Source organism: Anopheles merus, chromosome X (assembly GCF_017562075.2).
Source record: "Anopheles merus strain MAF chromosome X, AmerM5.1, whole genome shotgun sequence".
NCBI lineage: Eukaryota > Metazoa > Arthropoda > Insecta > Diptera > Culicidae > Anopheles > Anopheles merus.
In genome coordinates, this window is record NC_054081.1 from 344408 (window position 1) to 359263 (window position 14856).

The window sequence follows — 14856 nt, forward strand, 5'->3', positions numbered from 1 at the left end:
GAGAGAACGAGAGCGAGAAAGAGAGAGAAAGAGAGAGATCAATAGAGAGAGATAGATAGAGAGAGAGATAGAGAGAGAAACTAAGGGCAATAGCGGAAGCGGGGCAGCTCCATTTGATGCTGGTCTTCCTCTCACCCCACCACGTCCTTCCGAGGGGTGGAAATTACCAGAGGGGAAGGATGTGGTTAGGGGTGGGGGGACGTTTCGATCGAAACCGAACATGTCGGTGGCGAGCCTCACAGAACAGCAGGTCACTTGCAGGCATTGCGTGCGGCACAATCCGTTCGCTTCCCTGACCTTACATAATGAGGCACGATCGGGTCCGGGTCTCCGCCGTTCGAAAGCAGATTAAGAATGCCGCTTGAAATGTATGCTCCATGTGACGTCATGGCTTTACCATTGACACATACACTGTTCTGCACTGAACGTACATTTAAACATAGCTTTTGTTGCATTGTGGAGCGACTCCATTCCGCCCGAAAATCCGGCTCGAAGGACCAGAAGCTTATCGATGTGGATCGTCCACTCGAACCAAATGGATGCAGAGCAAGCGGAGCGCCATTCGCAGGCTTGAACCTTGGCCCACCGACACTAAGCCGACACCTTTACCGTCGCCGCCACCAACGCCACAAACTGGGTCACACCGGGCACTGATTGCGCATATCTTGAGGCGTAGATGCGGTGGGCTAGTCGAGCCAGCATTCTAACTCAAATCAGCGCGTCGCACGACACGCGGAAATTATCGTAAAAACCACTACATTTGTACCGTACAGGCAACCTCCCATCCCTTCCCGGTTGTTTTGGTCACCAAAATTCTCATCGGGATTTGTGTTTTTTTTTTTTGCGCCCCATCGGTCCCTAAAAATCAGAAACAAAACCGTTGATAAAGCTAGTACTGCTGCGGTTAGCCACCGAAACTTCCGGCGTTTGGAGAGGTTTGTCCTCTATTAGAACAAATTATGCAGTCCACTCAGTTCCTTGCATGCCATTTTTTGATCGATACACGGTGCACTTCCGTTTTGCGTGCTTTGGCGTTCCAGGAAAGTGTGTATAGCATTAGCACACTTCTTTCTCCATTCGGGATCGAGGTGTTTCCTGAGCTCATTCCAAAAAGGGTGCACATTTTAATGGGTTCGTGTTAGGCGCCATTAGCCACACTGTACAGTAGAAAGGGACCTCCAGTTCACGCGAGAGACTTGGTGGCGGCGTCCTAGGCAATCCCTGGTGCGCTCGTTGCGCTAGGCCGTTAATGTACGCAGGGCGCTCGTGCAATATTTTCGCAATAGCGGTCACGCTGGACACGTTTTTTTTGGCGGGATAAGCCTTTACCTACGCCACCAGGCACCGGACGGGCGCAGGTCATGGTTTTCCAGTTCCGGGGCGTCCATTCTTTCTTGACGATTATTACCATGCCTTTGGTCACGGCATTGCCTTCACGTCCGAGTCTCACGACAACGTCAGCACCGCCACCACCCGTCAATGTCAAGACGAATCGGATCTCTTTCGGTTCGGGCCCCCGCACGCACCGGATTTGGCGTTTTAAAACGTTTAACATTTCCTTCTTTTTTTTTGCTTTTGTTTTCGGCATAAACCCCCGAATCGCTTTCCTGTTCAACACGATCTTACCCCCGCCGATTGGCTTTTAGGTTACGGCTGTGTCCGTGTATTAAATTTGACGAAAGTTGATTATTCCGTGATCGCTCAGAGACAGGGGAAACTGCGAAGAACAAAAAAAAAACAAATGGCACGACCCATAAAATGCAGAGTATGATGATCTCATTAATTTAACTCGTAGTTTTTGGTTTTTGTCTGTTTTGAGCCCAGAGAAGTTATTGCCATACGGGGCATAGCGGGCGGGCGATTGGGAGGTGGGGGACATGTTTGGATTTGGAGTCATAAGCTACGGATACGGGAAGTAAACTTGTTTGGTCGTTTTAAAACACGTTAATGCGCGCGTTAGTTCAGTTGTTGGGCACACCAAGAGCGAGAGAGAGAGAGAGAGAGAGAGAGAGAGAGAGAGAGAGAGAGAGAGAGAGAGAGGGATGGAGGCCGCGTGATGTATCTTTGTGTCAGTGTGGCGTGACACACAAACGGGCAATCGTTTAAGATGCCTCCAAAGACTTGTGAGTCTGTGTCAAGCTACCGCCACGGCCTGCTAGGATCGCAGCAGATGGTGGCAGTGTCTAATCGCGGGAGGGTGATGAAGCAGAAGTGTTAATGAAACTGCCATCAAGGTCGCACGATAGCTTCACAGCTTCCAACTTTTGGGGAGGGAATGGGTCATATTAGCCCTCCCCAGTTTGAATTTTGACCACAAATTTATCTTTCTTCCTTTGTCCTCCTTTTCTTGACCATCCCACTAGGGAAGGGGGGGGGGGATGATGTTGATGATGAAACTGCTGAAAGGCACCCCACAACAGATGGGAAGACCATATAAAAACCGCGAACAAAGCAAAAAACATATAATACAACACAAACAAACATTCAAACAACAAGCAAACAACAGAAACATCATGATAAGGGGTTGTTGGTGAGTGTGTCTTCGGTGTCGGGATGCAAACGACTCACCTTGTTGTGGCGTTGTATACGACGATCTCGCTTTTAGGGCACGCACTAGGGTCAGGGGGGGTTAGAAATGGGAACAACGGTATTTTTTAAATTAGTTTTTCTGCATTTCATTTTTCATATCTTCCCGTGTGAATGGAGGTCGAGGGAAAGTTGGAAGGATTGTTTTTTTTTGACATAATTTATAGGTCGACACAGTAGAATGGGGCGTCCTTGAACATATCTTTGAGATTTTTTTTTCAATCCATTCAAATCCATTTCGATTGCATTTGTGTGTTTGAAATAACATTGAAAAGAACGGTAATAATGGAATGCTTGATCCTCGCTGTGGCATGTTTAAAATCGTTTGGGTAAAAATTGTAACGTTGTGAGTTGTGAGAGAGGTTGGCAAACATTTAGCGACATTTCGCGAATGGTTGCAACAAGCTATGGAATGCAGGCATTGGTAAAAATGTTGAAAAAGACCACGGTGATGCTTTAAGAGTTTTTTTTTATTATTCAGGAGTAACGGGATGCTTTAAGAGTTGTTAGTGATACATTTTTGCATGAGCTTATTGAATTAATTTATCACAATTTTTTTTTTCAAAATCGACCATCCCCCCCGTAGCAAGGACTGCCTGTATAGGCCGGCATAACCTCGTGGGTCCGTCACTCTAAATATAATAAGAAGACATTTAAATTACCACAGCGCTGCATGTGACCGTTCCATAGCTGTTTTGAGCAATTGTTCTGAGTGTTTGAACGATTCCTTTATACTCAGTGATTTCCAAAATGATCCCTACCGTTCATCACTGGGCGATACGAATGAAACAGTCCACAGATGAGTGTTGTTGGTGGTGGCTGCTCAATAGTTACAAATTGTACTTCTTTTGTCCCAACGCCTATTGCTAGTTTGTCACGTACTTATGAGTACTGAATTGATTACCGGTCTACATTAGCATTCATCTAAAAATTGTCAATTTCAATAACTCGGTATGAAGATGAAGGACGAGAAGAACGATGAAAGAAGACGAATGATCCAATTTTACAATGCTTTCTTATATCAGTTTGCCAGTTAGAATGGCTCAGATCTCAACTTCATTAGGTAAAGATAAGATATTTGGGATGGTAGGCGTCACATAGAACACTTCGAAACCCCTTTAAGGCATTTAAATAGATCGTTTAGAGCTCCCGATATCCGATTATTGAGCGCCATCATGAATAATTCTATAAAGGTGGGAGCTGGTTGGACAAAAGTTTGGGAAGACAAACGAGTACCCCGCTTAACGAGTGTTTCGCATAAGGAGCACAACCATATTAAAATGATCAAAACAATAGCTAATAACACACCATTCGACAGATGGCCTTCAACTATGATAGTTTGCACGTACAAAGATCGTAGATTTCCTATAATGTGACCTTGACGAACTAGTTAGGGGACAATAGCTTGCAATTTGAATATCGATGACACACACAAAATGCAACTCTCTACACAAGTCTGACAAAAACCATGGTACCGTGACGAGATAATATTTTGCTACTCTTGCTACCTCGCCTTAACTTCGAAGGTATAAATGTATTTTGTGGCAAATTTTCTACACGCAAAAAGACGAAATATCTATTGCGACAACCTTAAAATCGTTGCTTCGGTGACACGAAGGTGATTGTTATTTACGGTCCTCAATGCTGCCCACCGGAACCGGAACCACAGGTTGTATTTAACAGACCTCCAATTTGCTTGCAGCTGTTTGGAACTGTTCCTGTGTAAGAATCGGTGGAAATTCCTGGGCAAAAAGTTTGCCCGAGGCTGAAGTTTGTTCTTCGTCGTGGGTCCTAGCATTTGATGCCTAGGTGCAGTCTTTGATACGCTGCAGTGATGCACATCCAGCAGCATTGACGTTCTTGGTTGGTTTGGTAAAGTGCTTTAGAGAAATGTATTGTAAAACCACAAAAATACTAATACTGAAATAACGTCGAGCAACTCGCTATTGCGAAAAGGAATTGTTTCTTATTCATTTCAACTTAGTTTAACATTCCTGCTACAGTTTGAAATAGTTGAAAACAATACAATACAATAACAACAATCCTTGCATGCAATGTGTCGGTTCCTTTTTTCTTTTTTTATTAACATGCGCAAATATAACAATACCGAAGCCTAGGGATAATAATTTGTAATTTCATTCCATTTCATTCATGGTTCAAATTATATTTCACTTTTTGTTGAACGAATCTCTTTTTTCAAACAATTTTGAAAATTACAAAAAAAAAACCCCAAACAATGAAGTAAAAGGAAAAATCTTTGATGAACGTTTCAGACCTCAAACTCCGTTGCATGAAATGCAATATATACTATAAAATATAAGTGAAAATGTTTCGGTAAGCTGTCCAGTTTCTATTTGTTGTGGCTCACTCCTGCCGTTCTGCCCCTATCTACCTCTTCCTTACCTTTATCTTCGCATCTTTCGCGCACTCTTCTCCTCTCTCTGTCTTTCTATACTTTAACCGGTTCCTTACATTTCTTACTAGTCTACATATTTTGATACAGCAACTTTACTAGCCCGTACTCGTTTTGTTAACAAACTCTCTTTCGCATCCAGTGTCCTGCACCACAGAACATTCACCATAGCACAGCTTCGCTTCCCTTCACTTGGCTCCTTTCAGTTTCCTTTAGTTTCGCTGTTTACCTATTGTTTCCCTTTTCGCTTGTTGGTTTCAATCCTGATAATATAAAAGCGTCTTCCCATTCACCGGCTAACGTAAGCGCCAAATAATGACGTCTTGTTGATATTTGTTTATATCGCTGGCTCACTTCAAAACTGCGCCAAACAAAAAGAGTTTGATATCTTTCGACAGATGCACCTGCTGTGGCCATAACACAGGACGCCAGAGCCTAACAACTGATCTTTCCAGCACCCACGGTACTGTGATGACGACCAGTCGGCTATTGTAATCTATGCATCGTCTATACATTGGAACTTTTTTCCATACCATGTTTATTAGCATCCCCCTACCCCATTTTCTACGTATTTCGTAGCATTTCTGCGGAATGCGTTCACCTCACGGCGGTAACTTAATCGCGCGAGAGAGGACCGACACACCTAGCCGCAGATATATGGGTGACTGGTACTAGTATTTAGTTACTGGCGGCCCTTCCTAAAAGATCTTAAATCAGCCCTTTCGCGGGATTGAGGCTCTGGTGTCAGTGTCCTAGCAAATCGAACTAGCTGCAAAACCTCTTCCGCCTGTTGCTCTACGCTTCCCTGTCTGTCTGGTTTGCTTCTGGTTTCTCAACGTACTTCCAAATGTCCTTATAATTATGTCCTAATCAATATCATCCAGCTCCATATCGCACGCCCACGCACTCTCATCGTCGGTTGTCTCTTTCACTCATAGATTCAGCCATCGAGTGCCGGTGTGTCTAGTGTCGCTTGCTGGCTTACCGTGGTTGCAAACGCCGCGAGGCCCGAATCATCTTCCGCCTGGCGATTTGATGCGATTGGCCCGCCGATATTTGCCTGAAAAGGTACAAAATATATGTTCATTTACTATCAGGCTTAATTAAAATAGGACAAAACAGGTTTTTTTATGGAAAGGGAGGGGGGAGGGGAAATCTCGTAAATTAAAGTTAATAGGAATATCAAATAATGCCACAAAAAGACAGCAAATACAACATCAAACAACAGTTTTGTCACTATTGAATACAAATAGACAAACAAGAAGTTAATGCGTGCAGAACATAAAACCACAATCGGCAGTACAATGGAACGAGCTACAAACTAAGTTAGGGTAATTTTAATAAAACCAATGAATTTCTTCGTTATGTTATGAAATAGAACGTACACGAAGAAATCCAGAACTACGGCCGGTGTAAGGATGCCCAATCGTATACAACTTTTACCTGAATGATAACCTTTGCAAACGCTAACTCATGATAATTTGGTCAGACCTGTTGAACTATGTGTATGACAACATAATTACATAAATATAAGATTCGACAAATACGACTGCCGCCAGTGTTTGATTCAAGTTATTTTCCCTCCATCTATCTGCTGCTTTATGGTGGCTTTCAAATTACAGAAACTGTGATCTTAAACCTCCCCCTGGTGTGCAAATGATTATTTGAATGTGTAAAATTAACTTAAAAGTAAAACGTAGTAGTAAGAATGTAGTGTCTATAGATGAGAAAATGTGACGTAAAGCTATTGTCTTTCATGTTTCATCTTTTCGTGTTTCGAATTTACTTTTGCTCCATTTTTTTTATTTGTCGTAAGAACGGCCTGGTTTTCCATTTTTTGGTTAGAGTAAATACAATCTTAACGATTCTTTCTCCCTTTCAAGTCCCATTGAACAAAGTGAGAACATTATGTAGGTCACAAACGAATTATACAACATACAGCAAATATGGAAATGTAGTAGCTAGATACGTCAATGATTAAAGTAATTTGAACAAGATTCAACCTTGGCATAGTAGCTTCTTCGTACCACAATAACTACGAACGTATAACAAGTAAAGCGATATTAGTTTAAAAATTAAAAAAAGCCAGACACGCGGATATTAGTTGATAATTGTGATGAAAAATCTAACCTCAACACTACTGGATACTGGATGCAGGGAACGAAGGATAGAATCATACAATATATACACTGTGGCACAGAGCGAGTGAACGGCTAGGATGTGTAATTGCGAAGAGAACGTCTCTAACTACATATCAAGAACCAGCTACTTACGCGCTTGGGTTGGGTTGTGATTTTCCGCCGAATTGGAATACTGGATTAGACTCAGCCTGCATATTTTTGAAGAAAAAAAAAAAAACAAAAAAAGTTTTAAAACCATCATTAACGATGTTACACGTGTCTACTGAGCCTCTTGGTTATGTGCGGCTTTTGATGTGGGATGAATTTTGAATGTAGATTTGTGTCTTCTAAATCTATTACGCAGCGCCTGATATTTCAATATTTATCGGCCGATGTAGACTACCGAATTTAACTTTTGACTTATAACATAGCTTGGCCAGGCATAACTCACTTAAGCAAAAAAAAAACAAAACAAAAAGAACTGGAAAAAGCAACGAAATGGAGTACTATATACCCCATTTTTCCATATATAGCCATCAACATTTCATTTCAAACTTAACCAGACAGTGTTTTTAATTATTTTTAAACAACAGAGCCGATGGACTACTGGCATATACTACACGGGTTGCTGAATCATTAACGGAGCAACCATACCCAAAACTGAATTTTAGAATTCATTACGACTTATCACCTCTCCCACCGTCAGTGAAGTAGAAAAAAATAAATCGACAATGACAAATGGATTGGATTGTGCAATAATGTCAAAATCTTGAATGATAATATCTTAAACAATTCGGCTCTGTAAGATGGACTTCGATTGCTCAGGAGCAGGCACGCCATACCCAATTACTGGTTGTGGTGAAATTAAAGTTGACCGGTGTCGATGACGGCAATCCGAACAGGCTGGTAGGAGCGGCATTACTGTCTCCGGTAACGCTGGCCGCGAACTGCAATAAGAAAAGAAACATTGGCATGAGAGAAGGTAACGCTATTTAGTTAATTTTAAAGTAAAGTTCACATTCCAGTCAACTGTGAACAGTAGATCGACCAAGGATTGTAATAATCCTGGTTTTTGCCATTCAAACTACGATCTAAGGCACAAATACGGCCCGCGATGACCTTACATAATACATCATTTATTTAGACTAGTTTAGTCAACATGTATTTTTTTCCTTTTTAAGCCAAAAATCAAGCTTCGAAAATAAAAAGAATGTGATACATCAACATCAGTATGTTTTGTTATCACAATGAAATTAGCTAAAAGGAACGTCAAATAGCCCTCAGCAATAAAAACTAAAATTACCTGTTGCTGTTGCGCCGTTGAGCTGCCACTGTTCGCCAACGGTTGGAAGCTGACGGCGGAAGGAACTTTAGGGCTAGCACCGAAAACAAACGGCTGGGCGGCACTAGTCACGGTGGTGCTAGTGTTCGTGAAGGAAAAGCTCGGTTTGCTGCTGCTCGCTTCCGGCACTACCGCCGCGGCCGGTGGGCAAGGGTGGGAGCTGTTCGCCGGTGCACCGAACGAAAAAAGGCCCGCTGGGACTGGTGCTGCAGCTGGAGCAGGTGCTGGTGCTGGCGCTGGCGCCACACTGTTGGAAGTGCCACGATCCACCCCGTTGAAGGCACCGAACAGGAAGCCGCCCGTCCGCGAAGGGGTGGAGGTGATCGGGCCCGCTGCCTTCACCTCCTTCTGGGTGTCGATTGTCGTGGAGTTGGCGGTGTTTGGTGCAAACGATGGCATGCCGAAAGTGAATTTAGGAACGGGCACGGCGGCTTCGCTTGCCTTGCCAGGGGCACTGCCGGCCCCACCACCGCCCGGTCGGTCCTGTTCGCAGCAGAGACATCGGCCGTGCTCTATCGGGTTCTGCGCAGTGCACGTGTCACACACCCACGTGCTTGCCTTCATCTTTTCGACGATCGACTGGAAGCCATCCTTCAGCTCCGGCACCTTGCTGAACGGTGAATCCGCCGCCAACATTTTTTTCCATTCGATCGACGTGTGTGGCTCACTGTCTTGCGAAGAATGTTTTGCGGGAGGTTGCTGCTGTTGTTCTTCAGGTTTCTTCGCCGGCTTTGCACTTTCGCACGCCATGCACTTTTGCTGGTCGGGCTCATTCCGGATCATGCACATGTCACACACCCATTTGCCGGCGGATTCGGCCATCAGTTCCTGGAACGAGCGAGCAGGCTGCGTAGTGCTTGTTAAAGGTTGCTGCTGCTGCTGCTGCTGCTGCTGTTCTGGCTTCTTCGCTGGCTTCGTACTTTCGCATGCCATGCACTTTTGCTGGTCGGGCTCGTTCCGGATCATGCACATGTCACACACCCATTTGCCGGCGGATTCGGCCATCAGTTCCTGGAACGAGCGAGCAGGCTGCGTAGTGCTTGTTAAAGGTTGCTGCTGCTGCTGCTGCTGCTGCTGTTCTGGCTTCTTCGCTGGCTTCGTACTTTCGCATGCCATGCACTTTTGCTGGTCGGGCTCGTTCCGGATCATGCACATGTCACACACCCATTTGCCGGCGGATTCGGCCATCAGTTCCTGGAACGAGCGAGCAGGCTGCGTGGTGCTTGTTAAAGGTTGCTGCTGCTGCTGCTGCTGTTCTGGCTTCTTCATCGCAAGCCACAACTTCCAATCGCTCGGCGTATGCGGTTCACTGTCGTGAGTAGAATTTTTCGCGGGAGGTTGCTGCTGTTGTTCTTCAGGTTTCTTCGCTGGCTTCGCACTTTCGCACGCCATACACTTTTGCTGGTCGGGCTCGTTCCGGATCATGCACATGTCACACACCCATTTGCCGGCGGATTCGGCCATCAGTTCCTGGAACGAGCGAGCAGGCTGCGTGGTGCTTGTTGAAGGTTGCTGCTGCTGCTGTACTGGCTTCTTCATCGCAAGCCACAACTTCCAATCGCTCGGCGTATGCGGTTCACTGTCGTGAGTAGAATTTGTCGCGGGAGGTTGCTGCTGCTGTTCTGTCTTCTTCGCTGGCTTCGCACTTTCGCACGCCATGCACTTTTGCTGGTCGGGCTCGTTCCGGATCATGCACATGTCACACACCCATTTGCCGGCGGATTCGGCCATTAGTTCCTGGAACGAGGGAGCAGGCTGCGTGGTGCTTGTTAAAGGTTGCTGCTGCTGCTGCTGCTGCTGTACTGGCTTCTTTGCTGGTTTCGCACTTTCGCACGCCATGCACTTTTGCCGCTCAGGCTCGTTCCGAATCATGCACATGTCACACACCCATTTGCCGGCGGATTCGGCCATCAGTTCCTGGAACGAGCGAGCCTTCGGTTCGAGATCTTGGTCTAAACAGCGTGCCGGCGAAGCAAACGTGAACGTAATCGTAGCCGACGGGTTAAACTCCAGCTCCAGCGGTTCACCCAGCGCAATAGGCGACGCAAAGGTAAACTGCTGCACACCTTCAATCGGCGTGCTGGACCGGCACAGCTGCTGTCCGGCGTTTTCCTGCTCCATCATATCCGTCTCGTCCCCATCCTCCTCTTCGTTCTCTCCGTGCTCTTCCTCTGCTTCTTCACACTGCTCTTGCTGCTCTGTCTCGCGCTCGCCCTCTGCACCCACCAGCTGCTCCTGCTTATTATGCGTTAGAGTGGTTTCATTTCCATTTACCGCCTTTCGCTTCACCTCCGCTGTGATCGGCTGCGACGACAGGGGATTCCATCTAAATCGCGGCAGACCGCGAAGCTGCTCGGGGTTAGGTAATGGGGCTAGTTGCTGCTTCGGCTCTTCCGGCGCCTTGGACGCTTCCACGCTCGGGCGGGTCTCGGTGGCCAGGGTTCGCCGCTCACTCGGACTTGCTGGCCGGTCAGCGGGCAGCAGCGGTACGTTGTACTCCATTAGGGGTACGGCCGGCGGCCGTGGAACATACTTCACCGGTTCGTTCAGGATGGACGCCGACTTCTGCTCGCGCATGATCTGCAACATCTCCGGTATGCGCGGGCTGTGCACGTCCGGGTACGGGTAGGCAATACGGTTCGTCTGCTTCGAACGGCCGATCAGCTCGTCCAGTTCCCGCCCCAGGCTCGAATTGCTCAGGAATTGCTCCGGTATTGGCTGGCCATTTTTCTTGTTCGTCGAAAACGTGTCCAAGATGTGCCTCATGCGCTGCGAGGTCGACGAGATTTCGGGCGCTTTCGGAGGTTCCGGACCCGCTTCTCGCCGTCTGCCCGAGCCGGAGGCCGCGTCTTGCCGTACGACCAGCGTTGAATTGGACGGCTGCGCCGACCGCTGCACCATCACATTGGTGGCGAGGGTGCGCGCGGCCGACGCACCACCGTACCGCGTCAGGCCGTCGTAGAACGGTGACCCACCGTACTCGGGCGGTATGCGGCCGCTGCTGAGCGAGGAGACGGACCCGAACAGGGTCCGGTTGAAGGAGGGCCGTCGGGAGGAGACGCTCGATTCGGATCCGCTCGAGTAGAGGCTCTTGGCCGGCTCGTCGTGGGACGAGAAGAACGCCTTCGGGACCGCTCCGCGCTGCAGGCTCTCCATCCGCTGCCGGTAGTGCGCGTTGCCCAGAAAGCTCGTCATGCGGCCTGACGCATCGGCAAGCCCCTGTCCAAACTTGTACGCAGCGAACGGTCTGGCTGGCTCGCCCGCCGCGCCGTCCTCCGGTTCCGCTCCCGACGCAACCGTTGCCGACGGCTGGGTGGAATGGATTGAGTACGGGCGGAACACGCTGTCCGACGATGCCACCGACGCAGGCCGCCCGAACAGGGAAGTGCGCCCACTGGGCCGACCATCGTTGCGCGTGTTTCGGTACTGCCCGACCATGGACGTGGCACGCTCCATCCTGCCCGTTTGCGCGACAAATCGATCGAACCGATCGGTCTGGGTGTGTTTCGAGGAACGGACCGGTGCCCGGCTGGCCCGCATCCCGATCGTGCTGCGGGGCAATGGAGCGGCAGCCACCGACGGTTCGACCTCGTGCAGCCGGCGCCGTTTCGTAACCGTCTCGTAAGTACGGGCGTTCCGTTGGGCCGCGGGTACCTGCTCCTCATCATTCTCATCCGCATACTCCTCCTGCTCCTGCTCCATCACTGCCCGCTCTGCCCTGTCCTGGTCCTCTTCATCCTCCCCCTCTTCTTCCTCCTCCTCCTTGTCCTAAGAGCGAAGAAACGGGGCAAATACAAACACACACACATGCAAGGTTTATTAAACGTTCACCAAGCGTCAAAAGCGAAGCACCAGACGGGCGCATAGGGAAATACGTTACCACGATGGAAGAGCGCGGTCGCTTCCGCGGTTCTGCTGCCAGCTGTTCGCGGGCCTGCCTGCCGGATAGGTCCGCCTCGAGGCTTCTCTTGTTTCTGTCCTGCTTTGGCGACACTATCTTCTCCTTGGCATTGCGCACCAGCTTCGACAGGTTGGACAGGAAGTTCGAGGCAATTTTGCCGACGAGTGACTGGAACGAGGGTACAAAAGTAAGAGGGTTGTTTTTCGCCAGAACATCCGCCGTCTAAACTACTGCTCCACCCTTCCCCCCTTTTTTCTGCTCCTCCACTTACCTGATCCTGTTCGCTCGTTGTGCTGCTGTTGATAGTGTTGGTGTGGTTTCGAGAATTACTACGATCGCTGTCTTCTTCCTCCATGGTGGCGGCGAGCACCGGACGGCCGCTCCGTCCCGTTGGCGTCACCTCGTCCTCCTCCTCGCAGTCGTCGTCCTCCTGCGAGCGCTGTTCCGTACGGCGGGGCGACGAAACTTTGCCCATGTACGACATTTTCTAACCCACCACAGCCGCACCACACGCACCAGACTCTTCCTTCTCACTCACGCAATCTCGCTCTCGATCTCGCTCCCTACTTGTCCCTATCTCTTCCGTTCTCTTTCTCGCCTCCCGGCACGAAGGGAAATGGATTCAGGCAGTTGCTAGTTGTGGCGGCCGTTTTTTTCAACGAATCCGTGACGCTTGTTGATTGCTGGATGTGGGGGGTTGTTGAATTGTGTGATATGACTGTCTCCTGTTTCGTTTCTCGCTCCGTCTTTTGTCTATCGTAGGCGAACTATCGCGTTACATCGAACATGGGACAGCACCGAACATGTCAAGAGACATGTCAAATGGAACGCAACCAACTCACGATCCCGCACATGCACATGTACACTCAGGCACACACACACATACACACAAACGTACTCACGCACAAATCCTACTGACAGTGGTGCTTGCTTCCGCTTATTTCCGAGGAAGACGCACGCACTCGCTCAAATCAACGCTCTCTATGCCGGCAACCACCGTGCACCAGGAACCCGAATTAGAAGGAAAGATGGACATAAAAACGCGGGGCTTTGCTAGAGACACGCACGCACGCATACACACGCACACACACTGACAAACACACACAAGCGCGCGCGCTCCCCTACACGCACGCGTCACCGGCACACACAACTGGCACTGGGAAGTATTGGGAAAAGCGCTCACACTTGCGAAACTTCGACAATTGTTGATGCACTGAAACAATTTTAAGCAGAAACGCCCGCTTTTCTGCTGTCTTAGCTGGCTTGAAGCTAAAAATGGCGACAAAATTACTAGGGCTCTACCTGCGAACACGAGCGTTTACGAGGAAATGATGGTATCGGGCCGCTATGACAGGACTGGTCCAGGGAGCGGATCGAGAATGTCACTGACAGCTGTCAGCGTACGGCGTTGAGCGATGGGTGCTGGGACATTCTAATTAATTCGCTACAAAAGTGTAAGTCAAGAGAGTAGTACGCAATAGAGGGTAAGTTTTGGATGGTAAAAAAAATATTTATACATATTTCTACATGATTCCTTCGGGACTATACGTTTTTTGGTCCGGGTATTCTGGGAATCTGCCGTGGATCTGGTACTATAAACGGATACAACCTTGCTGGCAACACTGGAAGTGCTCGAGCAGCACAAACTGCTCGATTAGCAAGGTTTCTACACACAGTCCTACTTGGGTGTTCGCTTGAAAAAATCGCTTGAACTGTTTGAAACTGCTTGAGCTAAAGAAAATAAATTCACTGCTCGGTTCTGAAACTGAACAGGCTGGTCGTTATAACCCAATTGCCGCAAATCCACTAATCTACAATTAAAGGGGTCGTGAAAAAATAGCCTAAATAAACATGGCTAAAACATTTCACGCCTGAATGTATGTATCCAGCTGTCATCTTGTATGGTGCGATGGCATTTGATGAAATGCTAAATTTTCTACGCACATGGTGTGAAAATATTCGCCGTGAAACAGATTGGTTTTGTATCGATCTGCCATTGAATACCCAAGTGCCACAAGTCCACTAAACGATCACTAAACGGGTTCTAAACGACTCAAGCTCTCTGCCTAAACGGAATATAGTAAGACTTCGTTTAGCAGACGGTGAACGACTGATTCTAAAAAAAAGGTGGTAACGCCATCTGTTGGTGGTCCCCAACCAGTCGAACACTTTCCTCGCTTTGAGAGCTTTCTCCTTCCCTCTGTACTGTTTTATGGTTTTGCATTGAAGTTATGCATCGCTAGAACTAGAGCAGCGATACGATTGTTTGACAATAAAAAATCGCGTAACTCGGAGAAAGACTGTACTAAACTCCAATGTGAACCATTTGTACAGAAGCAAGTGAGATTTGATTAATGATCGATGGTGTTGATACCCAGCTACGGATTTCCTTTGTTCTCAGACTGCCCGCTCGTCGTCGTTCGTAACCCGGATATACATACATTTTCTGTGAGCTCATTGCTATAAAAAAACGTCATAGTGTTAAAAAAATTTT

At 47.8% G+C, this 14856-nt stretch overlaps 1 protein-coding gene across 1 annotated transcript; it reads right to left on the bottom strand.

Annotated features, from left to right (window-relative positions):
- Positions 1-4645: 4645 nt before the first annotated feature.
- Positions 4646-13720, bottom strand: LOC121590280 (nuclear pore complex protein Nup153). Its single transcript, XM_041909794.1, has 6 exons — positions 12634-13720; positions 12342-12530; positions 8423-12229; positions 7962-8066; positions 7273-7328; positions 4646-6059 (listed from the first exon to the last, which is right to left on the bottom strand). Exons 1-6 carry the CDS (start codon positions 12844-12846, stop codon positions 5981-5983), a joined length of 4449 nt encoding a protein of 1482 aa, XP_041765728.1. The 5' UTR covers positions 12847-13720; the 3' UTR covers positions 4646-5980.
- Positions 13721-14856: the final 1136 nt, after the last annotated feature.